Source organism: Prionailurus bengalensis, chromosome A1, assembly GCF_016509475.1.
Source record: "Prionailurus bengalensis isolate Pbe53 chromosome A1, Fcat_Pben_1.1_paternal_pri, whole genome shotgun sequence".
NCBI classification, from domain to species: domain Eukaryota; kingdom Metazoa; phylum Chordata; class Mammalia; order Carnivora; family Felidae; genus Prionailurus; species Prionailurus bengalensis.
This window is the reverse complement of record NC_057343.1, coordinates 98,327,121-98,349,943: the sequence shown is the minus strand read 5'-3', so window position 1 is coordinate 98,349,943 and position 22,823 is coordinate 98,327,121. Positions and strand designations below refer to the sequence as shown.

At 43.6% G+C, this 22,823-nt stretch overlaps 1 protein-coding gene across 5 annotated transcripts in view; it reads right to left on the bottom strand.

Moving 5' to 3' along the window:
- Positions 1-22,823, bottom strand: part of TNFAIP8 (TNF alpha induced protein 8) — a 133,061-nt gene that overhangs the window by 10,331 nt on the left and 99,907 nt on the right. Inside the window, exon 1 of one of the 5 annotated variants that reach the window (XM_043586038.1) lies at positions 17,752-18,319. The exons of the other annotated variants lie outside the window; for them this stretch is intronic. Within the exon in view, the coding sequence (XP_043441973.1) occupies position 17,752 (1 nt within the window). The 5' untranslated portion in view covers positions 17,753-18,319. Of the gene's footprint in view, positions 1-17,751; positions 18,320-22,823 lie in introns of those variants that run through there. 5 annotated transcript variants of the gene reach the window in all.

Sequence of the window (22,823 nt, the reverse complement as noted above, 5' to 3'; positions counted from 1 at the left end):
GGAAAGGAAAGGAAAGGAAAGAAGGAAAGGAAAGGAAAGGAAAGGAAAGGAAAGGAAAGGAAAGGAAAGGAAAGGAAAGGAAAAGAGTGGACAGGAAAGGAAAGAAAACAAAAGCACAAGATCAGTTCTCCTTGGGGGAAGGAAATAAAATTCCGTATAAAGGAGATCAACCCAGTTGGGCTTGAAATAGCTTGTGTTTTCAGGGAAAATCCTGAGCAGTTTTTACACATTCTAACATATAATTGTATAAAACAAAGAAATGCTTACATTGTTCAAAAGCCAGAATTTAAATATATTAAGTGAAAAGTCTCTCTCTGTTTCGCCACCCACAGCACAGTCCGGACCCCCAACTCCTGATTCCCAGAGGCAACAAGTGTTCTTAGATTGCTGGTATCCTTTCAGAGTTGGGTTTTTTCCCTGCATAGATAAGCAGATACATGAATAGATACTGTGTAGTGTGAAGAAATCTTACAGACATGCAATGCTTTTGAAATGCAACTTAAAAATTTTTTTAATGTTTTTATTTATTTTTGAGAGACACAGAGAGAGAGACAGAGACAGAGCATGAGCTGGTGAGAGAGAGAGAGAGAGGGGCGGGGGGGGGGGGGAGACACAGAATCCAAAGCAGGCCCCAGGCTCTGAGCTGTCAGCACAGAACCCCACGCAGGGCTTGAACTCATGAACCGTGAGATCAAGACCTGAGCCCAAGTTGGACACTTAACAGACTGAACCACCCAGGCACCCCAAGGAATACAACTTTTGAGTGAGGGCAGACAAACTGTGTAAGTGTCCACAGTTCCGTGTAAGACTCTGATACACAATGGTGAGATGCTAGAGGCACATGGCTGTTACCTTTGCTTCTTCCTAAACAGGCAATAGCACTAAGAATCCTGCAGTGAGGGATGAGAAGGTAGTGAGTGTGAAACATATTTAATGGGAACAAATGTCATGAGTAGGGCAATCACAGTTTATCATCCACATGAAATACCTGTGAAAAGAGCACTATCGGTAATTACACCACGACAAGAGATCTGGGACTATCCCAGGGAAGTGTCAGTGGTCACTGAAGACTATCCAAGCACTTAAGCACCAAAGACACTCCAGACTAAATAAGAAAGGGCTGGGGCGCCTGGCGGCTCAGTCTATTAATCCTCCCACTTAGGCTCAGGTCATGATCTATCAAGGTCTGTGGGTTCCAGCCCTGTGTCGGGCTCTGTGCTGACAGCTCAGAGCCTGGAGCCTGCTTCAGATTCTGTCTCTCTCTCTCTCTCTCTCTGCCCCTTCCACGATTGCTCACTCTCTCTCTCTCTGAAAAATAAACAAACATTTAAAAATGTCTTACAGGGAACAAAATTCTTTCTGGTTAAGTTTGGGAAACATTGTATATATACTAAGATATCCTTTGGGATGCACAAAGAGCGGTAATAATATTAAAGTCTGGAGGATGCGTGCAGTCAAGGAACACTTTATCTACTCAAATTTTCCAAATTAATTATACCAAGGACCCACTAACAAATTTGTAGGATAAGGTCACTGAAAATTACTGGCTACGAAATTGACTTGGAGTCTGGTTATCCCTCTGGAATGGATTCACAGTGGTCTTGTGCAAATAGCAGAGGGCAAGACAGGCAGTCAGGCAAAACCAGACAATGTGAGCACGGACTCCAGAGTCATACTGTCTGGGTCAGAAGTCTGGCTCTGCCACTGAGTGCCATGTCCTTGGGGCAAATTACTTCACCTCTCTATGCCTCCGTTTCCTCATTTGCAAATGAGGACCCCTAAGGTTTTTATGAGGATATAATGAGAATGAGCCGTATAAAGTGAGAAGATCAACCCAAAGACCTGAATCATCCCACAAAACTTCTGGTGAGTGTTTATAATATATCAGATACTGTGGTTTCAGTGATAAATAACACGCTCCCTTCTCTCCAGGCACACACATGGAGTGGGGGTGGGGGGCCACAATGCACCATGATCAGTTCTCCAATCGCAGCGTGTAGGCATGCAACAGGAGCAGAGGGGACATTAATTTTGCTGGGTGGCATGATGCAGGGACGCCAGGTTTATGAAAGGCATCACAAAAGAAGGCTGACCCAAAATACTGACCTTGAAGGAAAATAAGATTCTGGCTTACAGAAATAAACATGACCATATTCCAGAGCTGATCTATAGAACTCCCACCCTTCTGGGAAGGGGATGAACAAGTCTGCCCAGCAGCACACCTACATGTCAGAAGCCCAAAGATAGGGGTAGGCCCTAGACATTTTAGAAAAACTTAAAACACAAGCTATGTATAACACGCGTGTTGTCAAAGCCAGAAAAACTCACCACTCCAAATTGTTGTTTTCAAGAGGGCCCTGGCAGGGAGAAGACGCGTACCGTAGGTATCTGAGGCAGCACTGTGACACAGGCCACTTGCATCAGAAGAATCTGGAGGCCTCTTAGAACTACCAGCTGCCATGGGGCGCCTGGGTGGCTCAGTCAGTTGAGTGACTTCGACTCAGGTCACGATCTCACGGTTTGTGAGTCCACGCCCTGCATCAGGCTCTGTGCTGACAGCTCGGAGCCTGGAGCCTGCTTCAGGTTCTGTGTCTCCCTCTCTTTCCCTCTCTCTCACCAGCTCATATGTGGTCTCTCTCTCAAAAATAAACGCTAAAAAAAATTTGAAGAAAAAAAAAAAAAAAAAAGAAGTACAGACTGCCCTAGCTACTGACTCAGAATTCCGGGGACTACTGTCTAAGAAGTTGCATTTTATAAGGCAGCCTATGTGGTTTGCGTGTATGAGCACCAACATGTCCTCCCAGAATGTTATACTTCAAAATGTTCAAACCGGCGGACTTTGGTCACAAAGGCATACTCCAAGTAGATCATGAGTGGATTTTACTCCCTCTCAAAAAAGTTTTGCCAAAAAACAGATGTGAACTTGTACACCCAATCCAGAGAAAAAAGAATTTTTAAGTTTATTTATTTACTTTGGGGGGGTGGGGGGGGGGGTGGAGAGAATCCCAAGCAGGCTCTGCATTGTCAGCATGGAGCCCAACATGGGGCTCGAACTCACAAACTGTGAGATCATGACCAGAGCCGGAATCAAGAATCAGATGCTTAATTGACTGAGCCACCCAGGCGCCCCTAGAAAAAATGTTTTAAGAATAGCGCTTATTACATTAAAGCCTCAAAGAATTTTGATAATGTATCCAAGAGAACAGAAAAGTTAGTGTCTCTTACATGATACTTAAACCAAAACTTGGACAGGGCCTAACTCTATTACTCATACCAGTTTGAAATGAAATAAAAATGTCCTACAAGCATTTATACAAAACTGACTTTAGTGAACTGTTCTTTTCAATTAAACGAATGCTTCCTTATTAATTATGTTGGATTAAGATATGTTATGTTTCTCTCGAAGACTTTTCAATTAAGCTGGGTTTATTTACACATTTTCTTGAGGACACAAAACCTTTCCACTATTGATATAATCCAATCTTCTGCCGGAATATAGAGGAAAATCCTCTGAATCAGCTCCATGATTTTCTACCCTTTTCTACCCCTCAAGCTCTACCCCACGAGAGGCCCTGACCCGATGAATATGTAGACACACACAGAGCTCAGAAAACCAGTAACAGAGTTTAAACTCTAGCACATAGGAGTGCAGTTGTATTACTGAGCCAGCCCCTAAAAGTGGCATCAGCAGCCAACATACCCTTTCTGGTCTCATCAGGTTATTCCTGGTTGAATAATAAGGACCATCAGACAACAAAATGATAGCTGACGTTTGTGTAGCGCTCAACAGTTTGCAAGATATTTTCACAGTAACGATTTTTATGTTTATGAAAGTGTTCTGGTTTCGTCCTTATTACTGGACCCTGATGCGACCAGATGAGAGAGCGCGATTCAGAAGTCAAATGACTTATCCGAGGACGTGGCAAAATGGAGGTACCCTGCTTCAGACTACAGCACACAACCTTCTGTAAGACAAGTGAATTTCAGGTACTTTTCATTGCTTATGAATTTTCTATCAAACGCCATGATGCTGCTCAGCCAGCTGTAGAATCCTACTTCTTAGAGTGTGTCTGCTTCGCAGGACAAAGCAACTTCTTGAAACAGAAAAAGACAGAAGGAGCACAGGTCTTACACAACAGAGAACAAAGAAAAGCTATACATCTACCCTCCCTCACCCTCTCCCTCCAACCCTGCCTGAAAAAGTTCTGCTCATCCTTTAAAAGGTCAGTTTAGGGGCGCCTGGGTGGCTCAGTCCATTAAGCATCCAACTTTGAGCTCAGGTCATGATCTCATGGTTTGTGAGTTCCAGCCCCGCGTCGGGCTCTGTGCTGACAGCTCAGAGCCTGGAGCCTGCTTTGGAGTCTATGTCTCCCTCTCTCTCTGCTCCTCCCCCAGTCACGCTCTGTGACTCTCTCTCTCTCTCTTTCTCAGAAATAAACATTTAAATAAATAAATACATCAATCAATCAATCAATCAATAAAAGGTCAGTTTAAACACCACCTCTACCAAGAAGGTTTTCCAAATCCAGTGGCAGAATAATGTCTCCAAATCCAATGCAGAGAATAAATCTCCTCTTCTTTTAATGTGCCTTTCCGCCTTGTGGTAGAGTTAAATTCCTATCTTCTCATCCTTGATTATGATCCTTGTCAACTAAGGTAGCATGTCTATTCATCTTGTGCATTCTTCAAATGTGCCCTTGAGCTGGCATGGACAGAGCTCCATGGGGCTCATCAATATTTTTTACAGCAATTCATGAAGATGTGTCAGGAAATCAATTCAATTTCATATACTAACACTTAACAAATGAATTGACTTGTACTCCATGGACGAAAACAGCCCTGCCAGGGAGATGTAAAATATTTTTTGTTTTCAAGGAGAGGAATCTATCTACATAAAAGACATGCGTTTTCTTTTTCTGTCTCCTGCTTTTCTTCTCTGTCCTTTGCCAAAACATACAGAATAACCAGCCACTTTTACTTGGAAAAGTGACCATATTTAGCTAACTCAATCCCTACAGCAAATGTTCTGGAATCTTCTATGCAACTATCCCAAACCCATCTGTTTGAATATTTTAGGAGGAGTAACCTCTTGGCCTCAGCTTGGGCATCTCTCAAATATGACTCTTGGCATAGCTTCCCAACATTCCTGTCAAAACTTTTCCCCTATAACTGTATTAAACTGTTAAGCTAGTGAATCATTTTATAGCCATGTCAAGTGTCCTAGAGGCTAAATCCCACTGACGGTAAACCAACAGTTAAGATGGGATTTGCTGGGCCTGAAGGTGAACCATCTCATTCCAAGTATCAAGATATATAGAAGCTTTGAAATTCTAGGATAAAACCCTGACAAAACCTCAGAAGTTTCTAGAAGCATTACTGCTTATTGCAAGGTACTTCTAGCTTGGCACTCAGCTCTCTATGAAGTACTTTCTACCTTTCTTTCAAATCCTTTCTCCTCTGCTCCTCTGTTTCTGATCTTTGAACAATCATAAGATCTGACTAAAATGGCCCACATTCCCACACAGCAACAATGATCTTGAAGTAAATTATGGCTGCCTCCTTGAGAAGCAGACCACCCTTCCCAGTTTCCACAGACCTCCTTGGTCATCTCCACAAATTTATATTCACTTTCCATGCTCTCTAGCCTTTGTGTGGATGACTCCTTCCTCATAGAAATAAATATGACTATATTCCAGAGCCAATCTACAGAACTCTTATTGGCTCTTTAGGAATTAGAAACTCTGCCCATTGGTGTACCTGAGTGTCAGACAATGAAGGACATGTGTGAATCCTACAGATTTTAGAAAGTATTTAAATATAAATTATGGATAGCCAATGAATGTCTAAGGAGGGCTTGCTGGGGGAAATGGTGGAAAGGTTAAGAATAATAATGACTTGGGGCGCCTGGGTGGCGCAGTCGGTTAAGCGTCCGACTTCAGCCAGGTCACGATCTCGCGGTCCGGGAGTTCGAGCCCCGCGTCGGGCTCTGGGCTGATGGCTCAGAGCCTGGAGCCTGTTTCCGATTCTGTGTCTCCCTCTCTCTCTGCCCCTCCCCCGTTCATGCTCTGTCTCTCTCTGTCCCACAAAATAAATAAACGTTGAAAAAAAAATTAAAAAAAAAAAAAAGAAGAAGAAGAATGACTTGTTTTCATAACACTTGTGATTTTGTCACAAGCTCCAGGAAGCTACAACTGTACCCCCAAATCCCCACCCCCGTCCTTATTTCTGTAGAATTTATTAACTGGGTCACAGAGAGGTGGTGAATTTGCCAGATTTAAAGATGTCCTGGGAGAAAGCTGAACTTGGATTTTCCATACCAGTTTGGAGCTCTACACAGAAAACAGACTTTTAACAGAAAAGTCTTTCCACTCATTTATCCATTCATTCATTCAACACATTTTATGGAGCACCTACAGTGTGCCAGGGAAAGTGCCTGCTCTCAAGAAGCACAGATTCTAGTACAGGGAGACTTAAGACACACAATAACATGTGCATAAAAATGTCCAGTAGTGACAGGGGCTAGAAAAAAAACTCAGGGGTGTGTGTGTGTGTGTGTGTGTCCTCATGCTTTGGAGCAAAATAGGAGGGGAGTGGGAACTCGAGGAGCTACACTTATTTTATACAGGGTACTTGGGGAAGGCCTTTCTGAAAGGATGATACCAAGCATAGACATGAAGGAAGCAATGGGGAGCCATCTTGGGGGGAAATCCTGTCCATTCCCCTACAGTTCATCCCAAATATCACCTCTTCTGTGAAGCCTTTATTGATTAACCCAGTCAGAAATGTTCTATACTGGGGGCGCCTGGGTGGCTCAGTCGATTAAGTGTCTGACTCTTGACTTCTGCTCAGGTCATGATCTCACAGCTTGCGAGTTTATCGACAGTGCAGAGCCTGCTTGGGACTCTCTCTCTCTCCTCTTTCTCTGCCCCTCCCCTGCTCACTTTCTATCTCTCTTTCTCACTCAAAATAAATAAATAAACATTTTTAAAAATTATTAAAAAATGTTCTATGCTGTCTCTAACTCTTAATGCAAACTCTTTCATATCATGTTTATTTGCTTCCATTTTCCCTGAAAGTAAAACCCTTGGAATTATTTATTTCTTCATGTAATAAATAGTCAGCTATTCTTTACAATGTATCTGCTGGCTTTAAAAATTCCCAGGTCTTATTGAAGAGGGGTGGTGGGAAAAAAGATACAGGTGGAGTGGGGAAGAAATACTGCTTTTCTGTGAAGACAAGCAAAATATGAGACGATAAATGAATTCAATTACTATTACTTAGGAATCATATCTCAAATACTCTTACCTAAGAACAAGTATTGTGAAGTAAACCCTTGGAAAAAGTTTATTCTAAATGAGTCAGTTTATAACCAAAGATAGGCATCTGAAATAATCATCTTTTGATAATATTTGGAAATTCAAATTACTAAATAACCCACACTCTGCATAGATAGTAAGATAATTCTGTTTTTAGGGTAGAGGTTGCTTTTTAAAATGAAACCCCCCCCCCTTTTTTAGAATAAATGTAAAAGAAACTGGAAATTTTGAAAAGCATGAACTCTACTTGTCTTTGGTAGCTTATTAAGAAAGAAAGAGTTGAAAATTAAGTTAGGACCTATTGTAAAGCCTTCAAACTTTCTATTTTACCCTTCCTGAAATCAGCTAATTTAAAATTATATTTAGAATTAAAAATAATAAAGCTGTCCGAAAACCACAGAGACAAAATAGTGATGTCAAGATAATTATAAACCTTTGATGTTGATGACACATACTTGCTATATTAAACTCATTTTTCAGTTAAAGAAAATAACTAAAAAGACCAATACAGTCATTCTTTTGTAAGAACTAAAAAACGTTTCTTTAAATACATGAACTTGCTGTCCTGGAGATGGATTACTTCCCTAATGGCAGATATTTGGGTAAAATAAACTTTGGCAAACAACCTAACTTACCAATTTTACGACTAGTTGCCAACTAGCAACAAAATAAATCACTTCTCTAAAATACTCTGGCAGCCCCCACCTTCTCGAAGCTTTGCCGTTTCATCCCTACAGTTCGGCGCTCCAGAATTAAGGTCGCTGTTTCTCTTCTCACCATGCCTATCACCTGTCCTGTTTCTAGAATTGCAAGAAACTGTGGAGACTACAGGTGGAAACACTGAGTCCTGGAGGTCAAAGGGTTTCAAGGTGATCCCCTTAGCTCCTGGCCACTGGCTCCTCTGTGGAAAGGTGCTTTGTGATTCTGGAATTATCAAATGTAGCAAAGAGTAACTCCTCCCTCCCTCCCTTCCTTCCTTTCTTCCTTTATCTATTATTTTTGAGAGAGAGAGAGTGTGCACACGAGCGGGGGAGAGGGGCAGAGGCAGAAAGAGAATCTTAAGTAGGCTACCCACCCAGTGCGGAGCTCCATGCAGGGCTCGACCCTACAATCCTAGCATCATGACCTGAGTGGAAATCTCGAGTCGGACACTTAACTCATGGAGCCACCCAAGCACCCATGGAGTAATTCCTTCATTTAAAGAAGAGATTACACACGTCGGGCTAGTAACATGTTTTGGTTGGGTCTCCACAATGCGTCTTTCTTTTTAAAACGGAGATAAAATTCATAACACATATAATTCACCATTGTCACCATTGTAAAACTGTACAGAGTGATTTTCCTTATATTCACAATGTTGTGCAAACCATCACCACTGTCTCCTTCCAGGACATTGTCATCAGTCCCGAAATAGGACCTCATAATGTTTTAATCCTTTTTGCAATTAGTGAACAACATGTAAAAGTTGGGAGCACGGACATAAGAAATTCATGTTTCCAGCTTCTCAAGGAAAATCTGAACTTCCGACAACATTGTGGGGGGGGTGGTGCTCAACGTTGGGGGGGAAACGGGCCCTACAGTTCATCACCTGACCAGGAAATGACCCGAGGCAAATGAGTTAGCCACCCCTGCTTTACATGATCAGGCACTCAAGCCACTCTGAATCACTTTTAGGACAGCCTAGGGTGTGACTCTGGCAGATTCCCAAATGCTCACAGTTCTGTGTTCCCTGAGCTGGCAATCAAGGATAAGCAGGCTTGACTACCTAGTTCTGAAGCTCCAAGGGATCTATGGGCTTCCAGAAACTTCTTTATTCCCCTTTTCCTCAAAACGCCTGTATTTCCCACCCCAGATTTTTGCTGAAGTCTCTCTTTTCACCTGGAAAGCCATCCTATATTTACCTTAGTAACATCAAACCCGTGTCCCTCGAGGACCACCATTACAACTTGTTTTTGTTTTCTACTTATTACTGTATTTTATTTCCTTGTGACTACTTAATATATTATTAAAATTTTTAAATATATTTAAAATATATATTTTAATATATTTATTTAAATATTTAAATATATTTAAAATATATTATTAAAATTATTAAAAATTTTTTCTTAATGTTTGTTTATTTTTTTTTTTTTTAATTTTTTTTTTCAACGTTTTTATTTATTTTTGGGACAGAGAGAGACAGAGCATGAATGGGGGAGGGGCAGAGAGAGAGGGAGACACAGAATCGGAAACAGGCTCCAGGCTCTGAGCCATCAGCCCAGAGCCCGACGCGGGGCTCGAACTCACGGGCCGCGAGATCGTGACCTGGCTGAAGTCGGACGCTTAACCGACTGCGCCACCCAGGCGCCCCTTAATGTTTGTTTATTTTTAAGAGGACGAGAGAGAGACAGAGTGTGAGCAGGGGAGTAGCAGAGAGAGAGAGACACAGAATCTGAAGCAGGCTCCAGACTCTGAGCTGTCAGCACAGAGCCCAATGCAAGGCTCAAACTCACAAACCGCAAGATCATGACCCAATGCAAGGCTCAAACTCACAAACTGCGAAATCAGGACCTTCCAAAGTCAAAACCAACTGAGCCACCCAGGCACCCCCCACCTCCCCGCAAAATAATATTTTTAAAAAGGGAATCATATATACTATGTGAATGATGACCGGTACTCCTCCCTTACACATATCATCATGATAAAAATAATTTAAAAATTTTTAATTGTTAAATTATAAAAATTAATTAGATGAGAAAAAAAATACTCTTCATTTCTAACCAGATATCATTGCCTGTGGAAGACCATGAGTCTCATGTCTACCTGCATGATACAAAAGGAGGTGAGTCAGCATGAGTAAGGTGGCAAAAGTCAGAGAGCCTCAAATACAGGCATTCCCTGTGGATGATGCAAAGTATTCGAAGGGAACTGAAATGGACTAATCTTGTAATGTGATTGAAGGTGACTTAACGCTATGCCTGCAGCCTCCCCAAATCAGTCACTGGAGCACCACCAGTGCTTTCCAAAGCATGGAACACGTTCCGTGCTTTGGAAAACAAACCCATGCCTCTCCTTTCCAAAGCCTCCTGCCAACGTGATCCATATCTCAAGAGCTGTGCCCAACCATTCAGCCATAGACAGCCCTTCTTCAACCTCTCTAGTCCGGATGTGCCAGTCCTCCCACATGTACTTCCATATGTGTAGCTCCAACAGCTCCTGGAGACTGAAAACCACTCAAGCATACGGGATGGATCTTCCACATGGCATGTCCTTCTCTGGTGAAGGCTACCGGCGTTAACTAATTTCTGGTCAGATTCCTGGCGTGTGGCGGTTTTGACTCCCTGATGGGGAGAGTTTTGAGGTGATTTTAAAAACTGGAAACCAGTTTCCTAAATGAACTGTAATATGTCCTGGTTCTGCCTTAAATTTGGGGGTATTACAAACACTGAATACAACTACGATGGGGAAGTCATTCTTGGTGTGCTAAAAAGTAAGAGCTATTGTATTTAGGTCAGTTTTTGTTTTGTTTTGTTTTTAATTTTTTTTTCAACGTTTATTTATTTTTGGGACAGAGAGAGAGCATGAACAGGGGAGGGGCAGAGAGAGAGGGAGACACAGAATCGGAAACAGGCTCCAGGCTCTGAGCCATCAGCCCAGAGCCTGACACGGGGCTTGAACTCACGGACCGCGAGATCGTGACCTGGCTGAAGTCGGACGCTTAACCGACTGCGCCACCCAGGCGCCCCAGGTCAGTTTTTGTTTTAAAGGTTAGGAAGTGTGCCTAGCAGGCTGAGGGTGGGGAGGTAGGTGGTGAGGCTTTGTTTCTGGAGTGGGCAAAGGGGCTGAGCACCTTGTATGATGATGACTCTAGGTGTTATGCATGCCTGGGACCAATCAGTTCACACTACCAGGGTTAACTTGGCTAACGGACATAAGACAAAGATCCCCATAAGCAAATAAAAGCAGAGTGAACTAACCAAACCTTTAAAAAAAATATGAAAGACAACTTATGATGGTCAATTTGTACTTCTCTGGTATCTAGAGTGATTTTCTAAAAATTGGAGGCCTTATGAGACCCACTAAAACTCAGTTTATAAAGCCATGACTATAATTTTACTGACTTAACTGATTAGCAAGGCTTATGGTCAGATCTTTGGGAAATATTACTGATCATATCAAGTAGTTATTTTATAGTAAGTTCTTCAGTATGTAACAGAACCTGCAATTAAAATATTGTGTCTAAGGAGAAAGACAACACACTTCGTTGAAATTTTCTTATTCACATAATTTTTAATATTTTCACTGCTGCAAAAGGCAGAAGATATTTTATTTTATTATTATTTTTTAATGTTTATTTTTGAGAGAGAGAGAGAAAGAGAGAGACAGGACACAAGCAGGGGAGGGGCGGAGAGACAGAGGAAGACACAGAATCTGAAGCAGGCTCTGGGCTGCTGGGTGGGGAGGTAGGCACCCTCCGAGCTGTAGACACAGAGCCAGATGTGGCTCGAACTCATGGACCTTGAGATCATGACCTGAGCCGAAGTCAGACGCTTAACCAGCTGAGCCGCCAAGGAGCCCCAAGGCACAAGATATTTTAGAAAAATAATAATGGATTTATCTCCAAGATGGGAGACAATGTATACTGTAAACAGACAATAGATAATGGGAAAAAGATGAATCAAGTCCCAAGTGTATGATTGGTGTAAGTTTCTAAATCTAAAAACTTACCCTAACCAGTTTCCCCCTTGAACTTATCTCCTGTTAATTTTCCATTTATGCCATTAAGTTTACACTCCTGCTTCGAAAAGGTTGGTGAGTAGAGTTAATGGATTTGGCAAAAAAAAAAAAAAGAGCTTTCTCTCTCACATTTTCAGAATCTCTCTTTAATGCCATTTGTTGACCTTGGAATGAAGGAAACAGATGCTATTGTTGGACATAAACGTCGTCTCATACAGTATTTTTAAACCATCAGCTGTACAGCTGGTCTTTATATAGGCAGTGAACACGTGTTTCTCTATACCTTTATTCCCTCAACACATATGAATACACAAATGCCAGAACTCCACCCACATTCCAAGGCAGGGCACATTCTACAGCAAATACCCAAAATGAATTCTGCTATATTTTCCCTGCTGATGAATCAAAATAAAAAAATGTTTTTCATTACGTCCTACAGAGTAAAATAAAACTATTTGACATGCTGCCCCCACCAAAATATAGAAACCATGTTTAAATGAATGTGTAGAGATTCTAGCTGACATCGAAAGGAATTTAAATCTTGAATACACATGTCTAGCATCTATGAGTATTTTTCTTGCATTAAATTGGTATTATCACAAAACAGAGCAATCTTAGATATGGGCAAAAAAAAAAAAAAAAAAAAAAGCTATAGAATTCTTGGATTAAGATTCCAGGTTCCAAATGGAGCCCTTAATAACATCCCAGCTCTCTAAGGTTTTAATGGCATCTAACAAAGTATTGAGGAGTCAGGGTTGGGCCATCTTTTCTTGAGCTGACTTATGGCTCATTGCATTTTGATGGAGGGTAAAGAATCTGAAATATTTTAAGATATTTTTTTAAATCATTAGGGGTACTGAGGAGAGGCCTGGAGGCTGGTGTTGGGTCAGAAGAGGTCTCAGTAACAGCTATTTCTTGGTCTCTGGCCTCATTGTAAAATGGTGGTCAAATCCTAGAAAGACCACTGCTTTGGTCCCTTCTGGTCTTAGAGGCAAGATTTTTTTCAAGCACATTTCAGATCATTTTGACCAGTAGCTTGCCTTTATCACTCATAATTTGATAGAACTTCAGAGCATGTATGTTGATGGTTCAAAAAGGGTTGAGGTCTTTAATCTGCTGTCAAAGCCTGATAAAGCCCATTTCTCATCCCCCAGGTATAAACTAACAAATGAAAGCTGGAGCTTTAATTGTTAAAAGCATTAAATCAGGTTTAAAGGCCTGCTTTACTCAGCCTAAAGAATTTCACATCTGAATTTATCCTCTTTCCCTCTCACCCAACCAAGTACCTATTTTAAAGTACTTATTCCAATAAAGTAATTATTTATGTCAAAGTAGACTTAAGAGTAATAAGCTTCTCTGGGCTGATCCATGTCCCAGGCCTGGAACCCAGGAAGAACCCCAGAGGTACACAATTCTGATGAACTGAAAAAGATGTTTCTGTGGCCAAACAAACAAAAAAAGCAGTGGAAAAAAAAAAAAAAGGCAGGCATTTCAAACACCCAGGGCTACCCAAACCACTCCTTTTTCCATTGCCCCACAAGATGTGCTGGAAGTGTTTTGATAATAAAGCCCATCTGGCCCCAATCCGAAAGACAACTCTCCAGTTACCATCATTTTTCAATAGAGTAAGAAGTTACCCTGTTATGGCCTCCATTAGCCTGAACAGACCTGGTCTGGTTAAAGCTCTCTCGTGGGTCTATGCTGAGCTAAGGCCTGGCCATTGTGGTTCAAAACAGCATCTAGGAAACTGAACATCACCTATATGGGTTCAAAGGGAACCAGCAAGAAGAAGGTCCTACCAGGACTTCTTAAACGCCCCCCATATTCACAGTTCATTCTGAAAGTCAGTCCATCTTGGTTTTATTTGGCTGCTGGAACCATGCGTGGCATAACTACCTATGAAGTACAACACCTCCCTGTACCTAAAAATGAGACAGCAAGCACAAATGATGGATCATCAGCAATGTTTGGATGATCCGTAAATCTCACGAGAACAGCAGAGATTTTAATTCTGCAAAATATTCTACCCCCAGACCATATGTCTACTCTCACACTCCATTAGTCATCAAACATTTTCTGTTTGCCTACAACATTCCCATCATCATAAAAACTAGAAGATTCTTTCCACTACAAGAGTCTTGATTACTACAAAGACAGAGGAAATGAACAGTTTCGATTAAGGAAACATTTTATTCAATGAAAATTCAGCTTGTAGAAACACTTCCCTTTTTCTTTTGAAAGCATCCTACTAGAACAGATACAGGGTATTTGAAGCACAAATACAGGAGTCCTGTATTTTCAAAAGACTAGATTTTTTTTATCAAGCTCTAACCCAATCATAGCAGGGGTTGCTTACTCTGTCTTACATTAGTCATTATTTATTTATTTATTTATTTAAAGTTTATTTATTTTTGACAGAGACAGAGTGCGAGCATGAGCTGGGGAGGTGCAGAGAGAGAGAGAGGGAGACACAGAATCCGAAGTAGGCTCCAGGCTCCATGCTGTCAGCACAGAGCCTGATGCGGGGTTGGAACTCACCAACTGTGAGATCATGACCTGAGCCAAAGTTGGACGCTCAACCAACTGAGCCACCCAGGTACCCCAGTCATTTTTTTTTTTAATTTTTTTTTTCAACGTTTATTTTATTTTTGGGACAGAGAGAGACAGAGCATGAACGGGGGAGGGGCAGAGAGAGAAGGAGACACGGAATCGGAAACAGGCTCCAGGCTCTGAGCCATCAGCCCAGAGCCCGACGCGGGGCTCGGACTCACGGACCGCGAGATCGTGACCTGGCTGAAGTCGGACGCTTAACCGACTGCGCCACCCAGGCGCCCCAGTCATTTTTTTTTTTAAATGTTTACTTATCTTTGAGTGAGAGAGACAGAGACAGAGACAGAGACAGAGCGCAAGCCGGGGAGGGCAGAGAGAGAGAGGGAGACACAGAATCGGAAGCAGACTAAAGGCTCTGAACTGTCAGCACAGAGCCCGACGCAGGGCTCAAACTTGTGAATTGTGAGATCATGACCTGAGCCAAAGTCAGATGCTCAACCGACTAAGCCACCCAGGTTCCCCTGTCCTGCCTTAGTCTTCATAACAGAGCAGGAGACAACAAGGAAGAGGCATGGGAGAATAAGAACTTGAGTCATGGCCACTTTCAACCCAAGAATAGTAACCATAACCTTGTTCTTTATGGATTTATGACTTATTTCTAAACTTGGCAAATGAGGACTCATTGTCCCAAAGAATCGAAAAGCATTTACATGCATTTTGTATTTTAAATCATCATTCCCTGACATATGTTCTTATTCGAAAAACAAATTGCAGTCTTCACATTGAAGACTAACCCTTGCTCAAAGTTCATGATTCGGAGAGAGAAACACTTTTTGTTGTTGTTGTTAGAGACAGTCTCATCTAATACATGTTGTATCTAATTTAGCATTTCTATGAAATGCTATGGTGTTAAGAATTAAGACCAGGGGCGCCTGGGTGGCGCAGTCGGTTAAGCGTCCGACTTCAGCCAGGTCACGATCTTGCGGTCCGTGAGTTCGAGCCCCGCGTCAGGCTCTGGGCTGATGGCTCAGAGCCTGGAGCCTGTTTCCGATTCCGTGTCTCCCTCTCTCTCTGCCCCTCCCCGTTCATGCTCTGTCTCTCTCTGTCCCAAAAATAAATAAACGTTGAAGAAAAAAAAAAAAATTAAAAAAAAAAAGTGCGCTCCTTAATACCTATCACCTAATTAACCCATCCCCTCCCCACTGCCCCTCCAGTAATCCTTAAAAAAAAAAAAAAAAAAAAAAAAAAGAATTAAGACCAAAGAAAGATGCTTAGGGCAAGAAAGAAAGAAGAGAAACAGTATTTCCATTAAGGGAGGGAAAAATTACATTATTTAAAATAAGATCTGAAGTTATCTGTGAAGTCCTGAAATAAGAGCTGTAGGCGACAAGACGCTGAAAAGCCTTCTGGTATCTGTCAAAATGGTAGAGTTCTGGGGTGCCTGGGTGGCTCAGTTCATTAAGTGTCTGACTTTGGCTCAGGTTGTGATCTTGCAGTTCGTGGGTTTAAGCCCCAAGTGGGCTCTATGCTGACAGCTCAGAGCCTGAAGCCTGCTTCGGATTCTGTGTCCCCCCCCCCTCAAAAATAAATAAACATTTTAAAAAATGGTATAATTCTTCCAAAGCAGTTAAGGGGCTTCATGACAAAAGAAATTTAAGAATCACTACATTCACTGGAAGTAACTTTGGGGAAAAAAGGGCTCTTTCCATCGGGCCTTAGATTCAAGAACATAAGAGACATAGCATGTAGAGCTGCCCAGGTGCCAACGACATTTCCCCATTACGTACTTCGGGAGGGTGATGATTTAAAAGGAGCTCAAGATAAAAGAGGCAGCAAGGAGAGAATAAGGACTCTCGCAGATTCTCATGACAATTCAAATACCCTCTTAGTTCATTAAAAATGAATGAACACCGTAAAATCAGTTTCAATCTGTATAACAGAAAATGTCAGGTGAAGTGAGAGCACGGAAAAAATGAGAGAGCTAAGTGGCTGGCTTGGAGCTTCATACTTAGCAGGCATGTTGAAATGACTGACAAAGACCTATTCTGTCCAGAAATCCCCCACTTTATTTTTAAGCCTGGAAACTGGTTAGTCATATCTATACAGAACACTTCCTGTCCAGAGGCACGAAGATGGCAACAATCTGCCAAGTTTAGTAGCTGCCTACATTTAGTGAATTGAGTTATTCATGGAATAAAAAACAGCATCGAACATTAGGGGAAAAAAATCTGGCTAACTGAAGCTTTAAAAGATATACAAAGAAAACAGGTTTGACTATTTCACAGAAGAGGGATAGATGGTGCCATGGAGAAAAAAAATGAAAGAACAACAGACAATATTATTCTAAGAGACTATTTGCTGGTAGTTTCTGGACTATTCTAGCATCCCTACCAAATATAACAGCTCTCTCACTCCCACCCTTTAGATTAATAGTGCAAGTGGGGTGCCTGGGAGGCTCAGTCGGTTAAGCGTCAGACTTCAGCTCATGTCATGATCTCACCGCACTGAGTTCAAGCCCCACGTCGGGCTCTGTGCTGACAGCTCAGAGCCTGGAACCTGCTTCGGATTCTGTGTCTCCCTTTCTCTCCGCCCCTTCCCCAGTCTCTCTCTCTCAAAAGTAAACATTAAAAAAATTAAAAAAAGATTAATAGTGCAAACGGCAGCCCACATCTTCATCTACAAAAGTGTCCAAAGACTGCAGACTATCTCAGGGAACTAAGCAGCAGCAACGAAATCCTCCTTTCTCTTAATATGGTCTAATTCTAGGGTAAAGGAAGGGCCGCCTGAGAATTTTACAAAAACATGAATGCAGAGGACTAAAATATAGAGCAGAAAGGTAAACTTTTATCCACTGGTCTACCACCACCGTGTGACAGTAAGAATGCATGTTTGGGAAACAGAGGAAAACAATTAAGGATGGGAAGAAGGACCTTATCCCGGGCCACCCTGAGGGCTGTCAGGCTTCAGTGAGGCTGGCTCTCCCCATGGCAATTATAATTTTACTTGATTAACCCTTACGCGTGTCACAACAAGCCAGCCCAAGTGCCACCACAGAGAAACCTGAGGCGCGGCACCGCCTCCCCCCCACACGCCCGCACCCCAGGCACAGAGGGGGCAACCGCAAAGCATGCTGGGATGGAGGGCCACAGCAGGATCATCAAATACTCACTCCTATGCAGTTGCTCCTGTGCGTCTGGGGTTATCAGTCAGATCATCAAGTCAGCTATGGTCGAGCGAGCCAAATAATTTAAACCAGTTCTACCCATAAAAACCCCTCAGCCTGAAATTCTTCAGTGAGCCTGCTTACCGTCAGACTTGCTAGTTCGTGGACCCCCCAGAAGGGAGGGACAGCTTTACTGGGAGGGGGTGATGGAGCTCTACTCCTCCAACCGCCATTCACCCGAAGGCCTTCCAGAAAAGGGAATGGCACGACCTGGCAGAGGGCTCTGAAACGACTCCCACAGGCTGGCTTTCCTGCCTTTTTCTAACTCATCGTCTGCCATTTGCAAGCTCTTTGAGGAAATCATTTTTATAACCCAGCATGAGCGTCGCTAGAAATCCAAGCCAAGACAACACAGCCCTGGCTTCTGACTGGCCCCGACTCAGCAGTTGGAAAGGCAGCAGCATTCCTCAGTGTCACGTCCTTGTTTATGGGCCTGGCATTCATCCCACCCACCGGGAAGAGCCACAGAGCTCCTGTGTCCTCCACAGGCCACTGTTCCGCTGCCTCCAACTGGGCCTCCTACTTGGGAGACCAGCTCACCCTCCGGCCTACTGTTAACTCACACCCCAACAGACCAAACTGTCAAAACGTCTTATCCCATTATCTCAGTTACACCGCTGCTCACCTCTCTCGTTTGGCCCAAGTTTTGTTTTTGTTTTTTTCCCTTCTCGTTCCAGAGTTATTTCCTTACTCCTCCCTTCCTGTCTCTCCACATGCCTACCCCTGCCCTTGGAACCTCCACATCAGGGCTGGATCCCCGCCCCCTCCCTCTCCACAAGGCTCCCACTCACGATTTCTTCCTCATTGTTCCCTTGAAATCTTGAAATCTGTCCAGTGGCCACTCCCTCAAAGCTCCTTGCTATTCTGGTTTTCTAGAAGGGTTCTGTTCCCGCTCAGTACATGTGACTTGCCCCTCAAGGCTAACTCCTTGAAAACTCTCCCAAGAGACCTCTTTGACTATCATCTCCTTTCTCAGGAGTACTGGAGTCAGACATTTAGACTCGGGATCCTGGGGAGGGGTCCATTGCCATGCTAGCTCTTTCGTAACTGACTTCATTTTAATTTTAAACCTCGAAAGGAGAAAACGGTGTTATAAGCGCTTTACAGTAAAGAGAATAGTCCGTGCAGTAGTATCTCACTTTTATCGAGTAACTTCACAGAAGAAAAGAAGTTCCTTGGGACAAGCCCACCCTTCCGTGCTCTCTACAGAACGTGCACTGAGGCCTTCATCAGGTTGAATATCGTAGGCAGGCCTCGGACGCATTCTGTCATTGGGTGTCATTATAAACCTCCTTATTCACCCAGCACCTGCTGAGTGAAGCTGTCTTATCACTGACACACGCATCCCCTCATTGGCTCTCACAAGGGACCAGCACATTCCCACTGCTGTGACCAACAGGAGAAACATAAAATTTCTCAGGATGGCTCAACTACTTAGTGTGGCCCAAATCCTACGTTATACGTATAAGACGAAAGCCTGTCAAATCTAGGGTATCCCCGGCAGATACATCGGTAGATTTCTAAGACAGGCCCTCAGGAAGAAAAGGCATGGGGTTGGGGGCAGGGGAGAAGATGTGAAGGCGAAAGGGAAGCTAGAAACATTCTCTAATTCTCAGGTTGGCCAAAGCTTCTTCCTGATGTGAAGAGCTGGATTAAATTTCCTGCCAGGATTCACTTGTTAGCCTCAGGCACCCAGGGCTGACCGTGCCAACGCCACAGAGAGAGACAGGGCTGAGGTGAGCGGGATGCAGATCAAGAAAAGAATCAGGGGGCAACTAAGATTTGAAGGTGTGCACCAATGGAGATGATGGGAGTAGCCCTTCCTCAGGAGACGGGCGCTTGCTCACAGCTGGGACAGTCACCCCACAGCCTGCACACCTTCCCTCATTCCCACGCAGTACTGACTGAATGTTCATGATGTGGTCTAATCCCTTAGCAGATGAGATCTTAGGCTCCGAGCATTTGCTGAGACCCCAAAGAGAAGGCAGCAAAGCCTCTCCTCAGACATGGCTGACCACTGTCTCATTCTTCTGGCCTCTAAAACCGGCTTCTTGGGGCGCCTGAGTGGCTCAGTCAGTTAAGCGTTCAACTCTTGATTTCAGCTCAGGTCATGATCTCACGGTTTGTGAGTTCGAGCCCCATGTTAGGCTCTATGGAAATCAAGAGTCGGACGTTTAAACGACTGAGCCACGCAGGGACCCCAGGCAAAAAGGTCTTAAGGCTTCGGGAGCCTAAAGCTGTCGTGGTCACTTAGGGCATTTCACCATTTCCTTGGGAGAAAGTCTGCTCCCAGTTATTTACAAAATTAAATCTTGTCACCACAAACCCGGAGAGCGTATTCCCAAGTACGCGCACAGATGGTACTACACACACAAACGCCAAACCCCCATCTCTCTCATCAGGCTCTGTGCTGACAGCTCAGAGCCTGGAGCCTGCTTCGGATTCTGTGGCTCCCTCTCTCTCTCTCTCTGTTCCTCTTCTGCTCATTCTCTGTCTCTTAAAAATAAATAAACGTTAAAAAAAATAAAAATAAATAAACATAAATACCACAAGGTACCACTTAATAGCAACACAGGCTTTGCCCAGGCTTGCAGATCCCCAGAGAAGCACCTCTGAGACATTCAGTGCCCACTCAGCAGTTAGTCACTCAGGACACACTGCAGCACAACTCTTCTTCAAGCTTCTTAAACTCTTAGAACCAGATTGAAGTAATTGTTCTTTCAGGTTCCTTGGTCAGCGGCCGTGGGAGCCGCGGGCTGACTCCCAGAATGCACCAGGCCTGCAGGGCCCTGGGGAAAACGAGACTGTGGGGCGCCCATCTGTCACTGCAGCCGCCCGTCCGGTGTCTGAACGCTTCCCACCCACACAGGTGCACACGTTCTCCCCACAAGAGCGCCCCTGCCCAACCGGCACCCTCAATGGTGAATTTCCCTGAATGATGCTCTTCTCAAAGGAATGAAAACAAATTAGCTCACTGTGTAATCGCCTCTCACTTGGACTCTCCCACTTTCCACACCAGGGAGTGAACAAGACCTATGTGCAGAGCTCAATTTTACTTCACAGTGCCTCTTCATCTTCGTCACTGGTTATCCACTTAGGAGAAGGTGAAATAGGAAATCTTCAGGTGTTCAACCACTCCCTTTAGGTTTTGTAAATTCCCCCCAAAGCTGGTGAACGGCAGCCATACAAACAGATGAGGTCCATCCTGCCTCAAGGAGAGCTCAAGAACAAATGCAGGATGCAAAAAAACCTATGTTTGCAAAACTTCTTGTTGGCCAAACAGGCATGAGGGGGAAGAGGGGTGCGGTGCTTGATAGGCCCTGGACGTTACCTCTCTGGGCCTCAGTTCTGCATCTCTAAAATAAGAGGTAAGATAAAAGAACGTGTGCTGTTGCTTTTTAACTCTAAATCGTGGTGATTTTACTTGTGTCTGGAGGAGAATCATTTTAATTACAAAGTCTCCTTACCGCAGATCTTCCTGAAATATTACAGACAGACACAATGAGTTGATTTTTTTCAAGTTTATTTATTTTGAGAGAGAGTGAGAGTGAGTGGGAAGGGCAGAGAGAGGGAGGGAGAGAGAAAATCCCAAGCAGGCTTCGTGGGGTCAGCCTAGAGCCTGACACAGAGCTCGATCCCACGAAACGTGAGATCATGACCTGAGCCAAAATCAAGAGTCAGACACTTAAATGACTGAGCCACACAGGTGCCCCAGTGAGTTGATTTTTTTTTTAATGCAGCTTACGCTATCATTTTAGGCACAACCCACTAAATGAAGAGAGGTATATGACCAAGCTCAACTCATTCTTTTCCAAGTTGTCAGCATCCTTCTCGTACAGATGGAAATGTTGACAAATAAACGGTTTGTGGCAGATCGAGCGACTCTGCGTTACTCTGAAGTGAAATCACTGGGTCTGGAGATTTCTCTGGCCCTACTGCATGCTCTGGCACTTGCCCACTTTTTGGGCTGTTTGCCGGATTACCCACAGCCAGGAACAGGGAACCTAATCATCTACGTTATCCTGACTGCTCACTGGCGCCATAGTTCGGGGACCAGAAAAGCGTGATACATATTCAGTCTGATGAAAATTTCAGAAGTGAGGGAGAAAAAGGCCCAGACACCCTGAAGCCGGGGGTGTGGAACAATGTCGGGTCATCAGTGATGTCCACCGTACAGAAGATGGTTTGGCAAGGACCTCTAAACCAATGTTCCACTTTTAGTCCCTGTGAGCACTCTGTACTCCAAGGCTAATGACTACATAAAAGGAAACATGATCACATCAAAGTCTGGTATTTTAGACCCTATGCTGGACCTCTTACATTATACATGACATCAAGGTCAGCCGCACCCAGGGCCATGCATTTCTTCAGAGCCTTTCTTTTTCTTTCCATCTGCAGAGAAGGGCCAGCACAGGGAGGGAAGAGGGGAGAAAACCGGTACAGTAATGCTTAGCAAAGAATGCTGTTATAGAAGCTGTCGCACCTCATGAGGTCCCTAGGCAGCGAGGACCCTACCCAATGTGGCTTTCTGGTGACAGAAGAGATGAACAAGTTACCACCATGGAAAAAGTGAGCTGTTCTCTCCTATGATAAATACTCTGCCAGGTGTTGGTCCCGTTCTTTCTAGTGTGAAGTCTCTATGAGGAGTCAGTCCTCAGACATACCTCTGTCCTGTCATTTGGTTGACTTCAGTCATCCGACTGCCAAGTTGATTGATCACAACAGGCTGCCTGAGGGGCGCCTGGGTAGCTCAGTCGGCTAAGCTCCTGACTCTTTGTTTGGGCTCAGGTCAGAATCTTACAGTTCATGACAGCACAGGGCCTGCTTGGGATTCATTCTCTCTCTCTCTCTCTCTCTCTCTCTCTCTCTCTCTGCCACTCCCCTGCTCACACACTCTTTCTCTTTCTCTCTCAAAATATATAAACTTAAATGATAATAATAATAAAGGTTTAAAAAACAAAAAAATAGGCTTCATGAAAACCCACCAGGGAAGTGAGGACCCCAGAGAGGGCAGACCA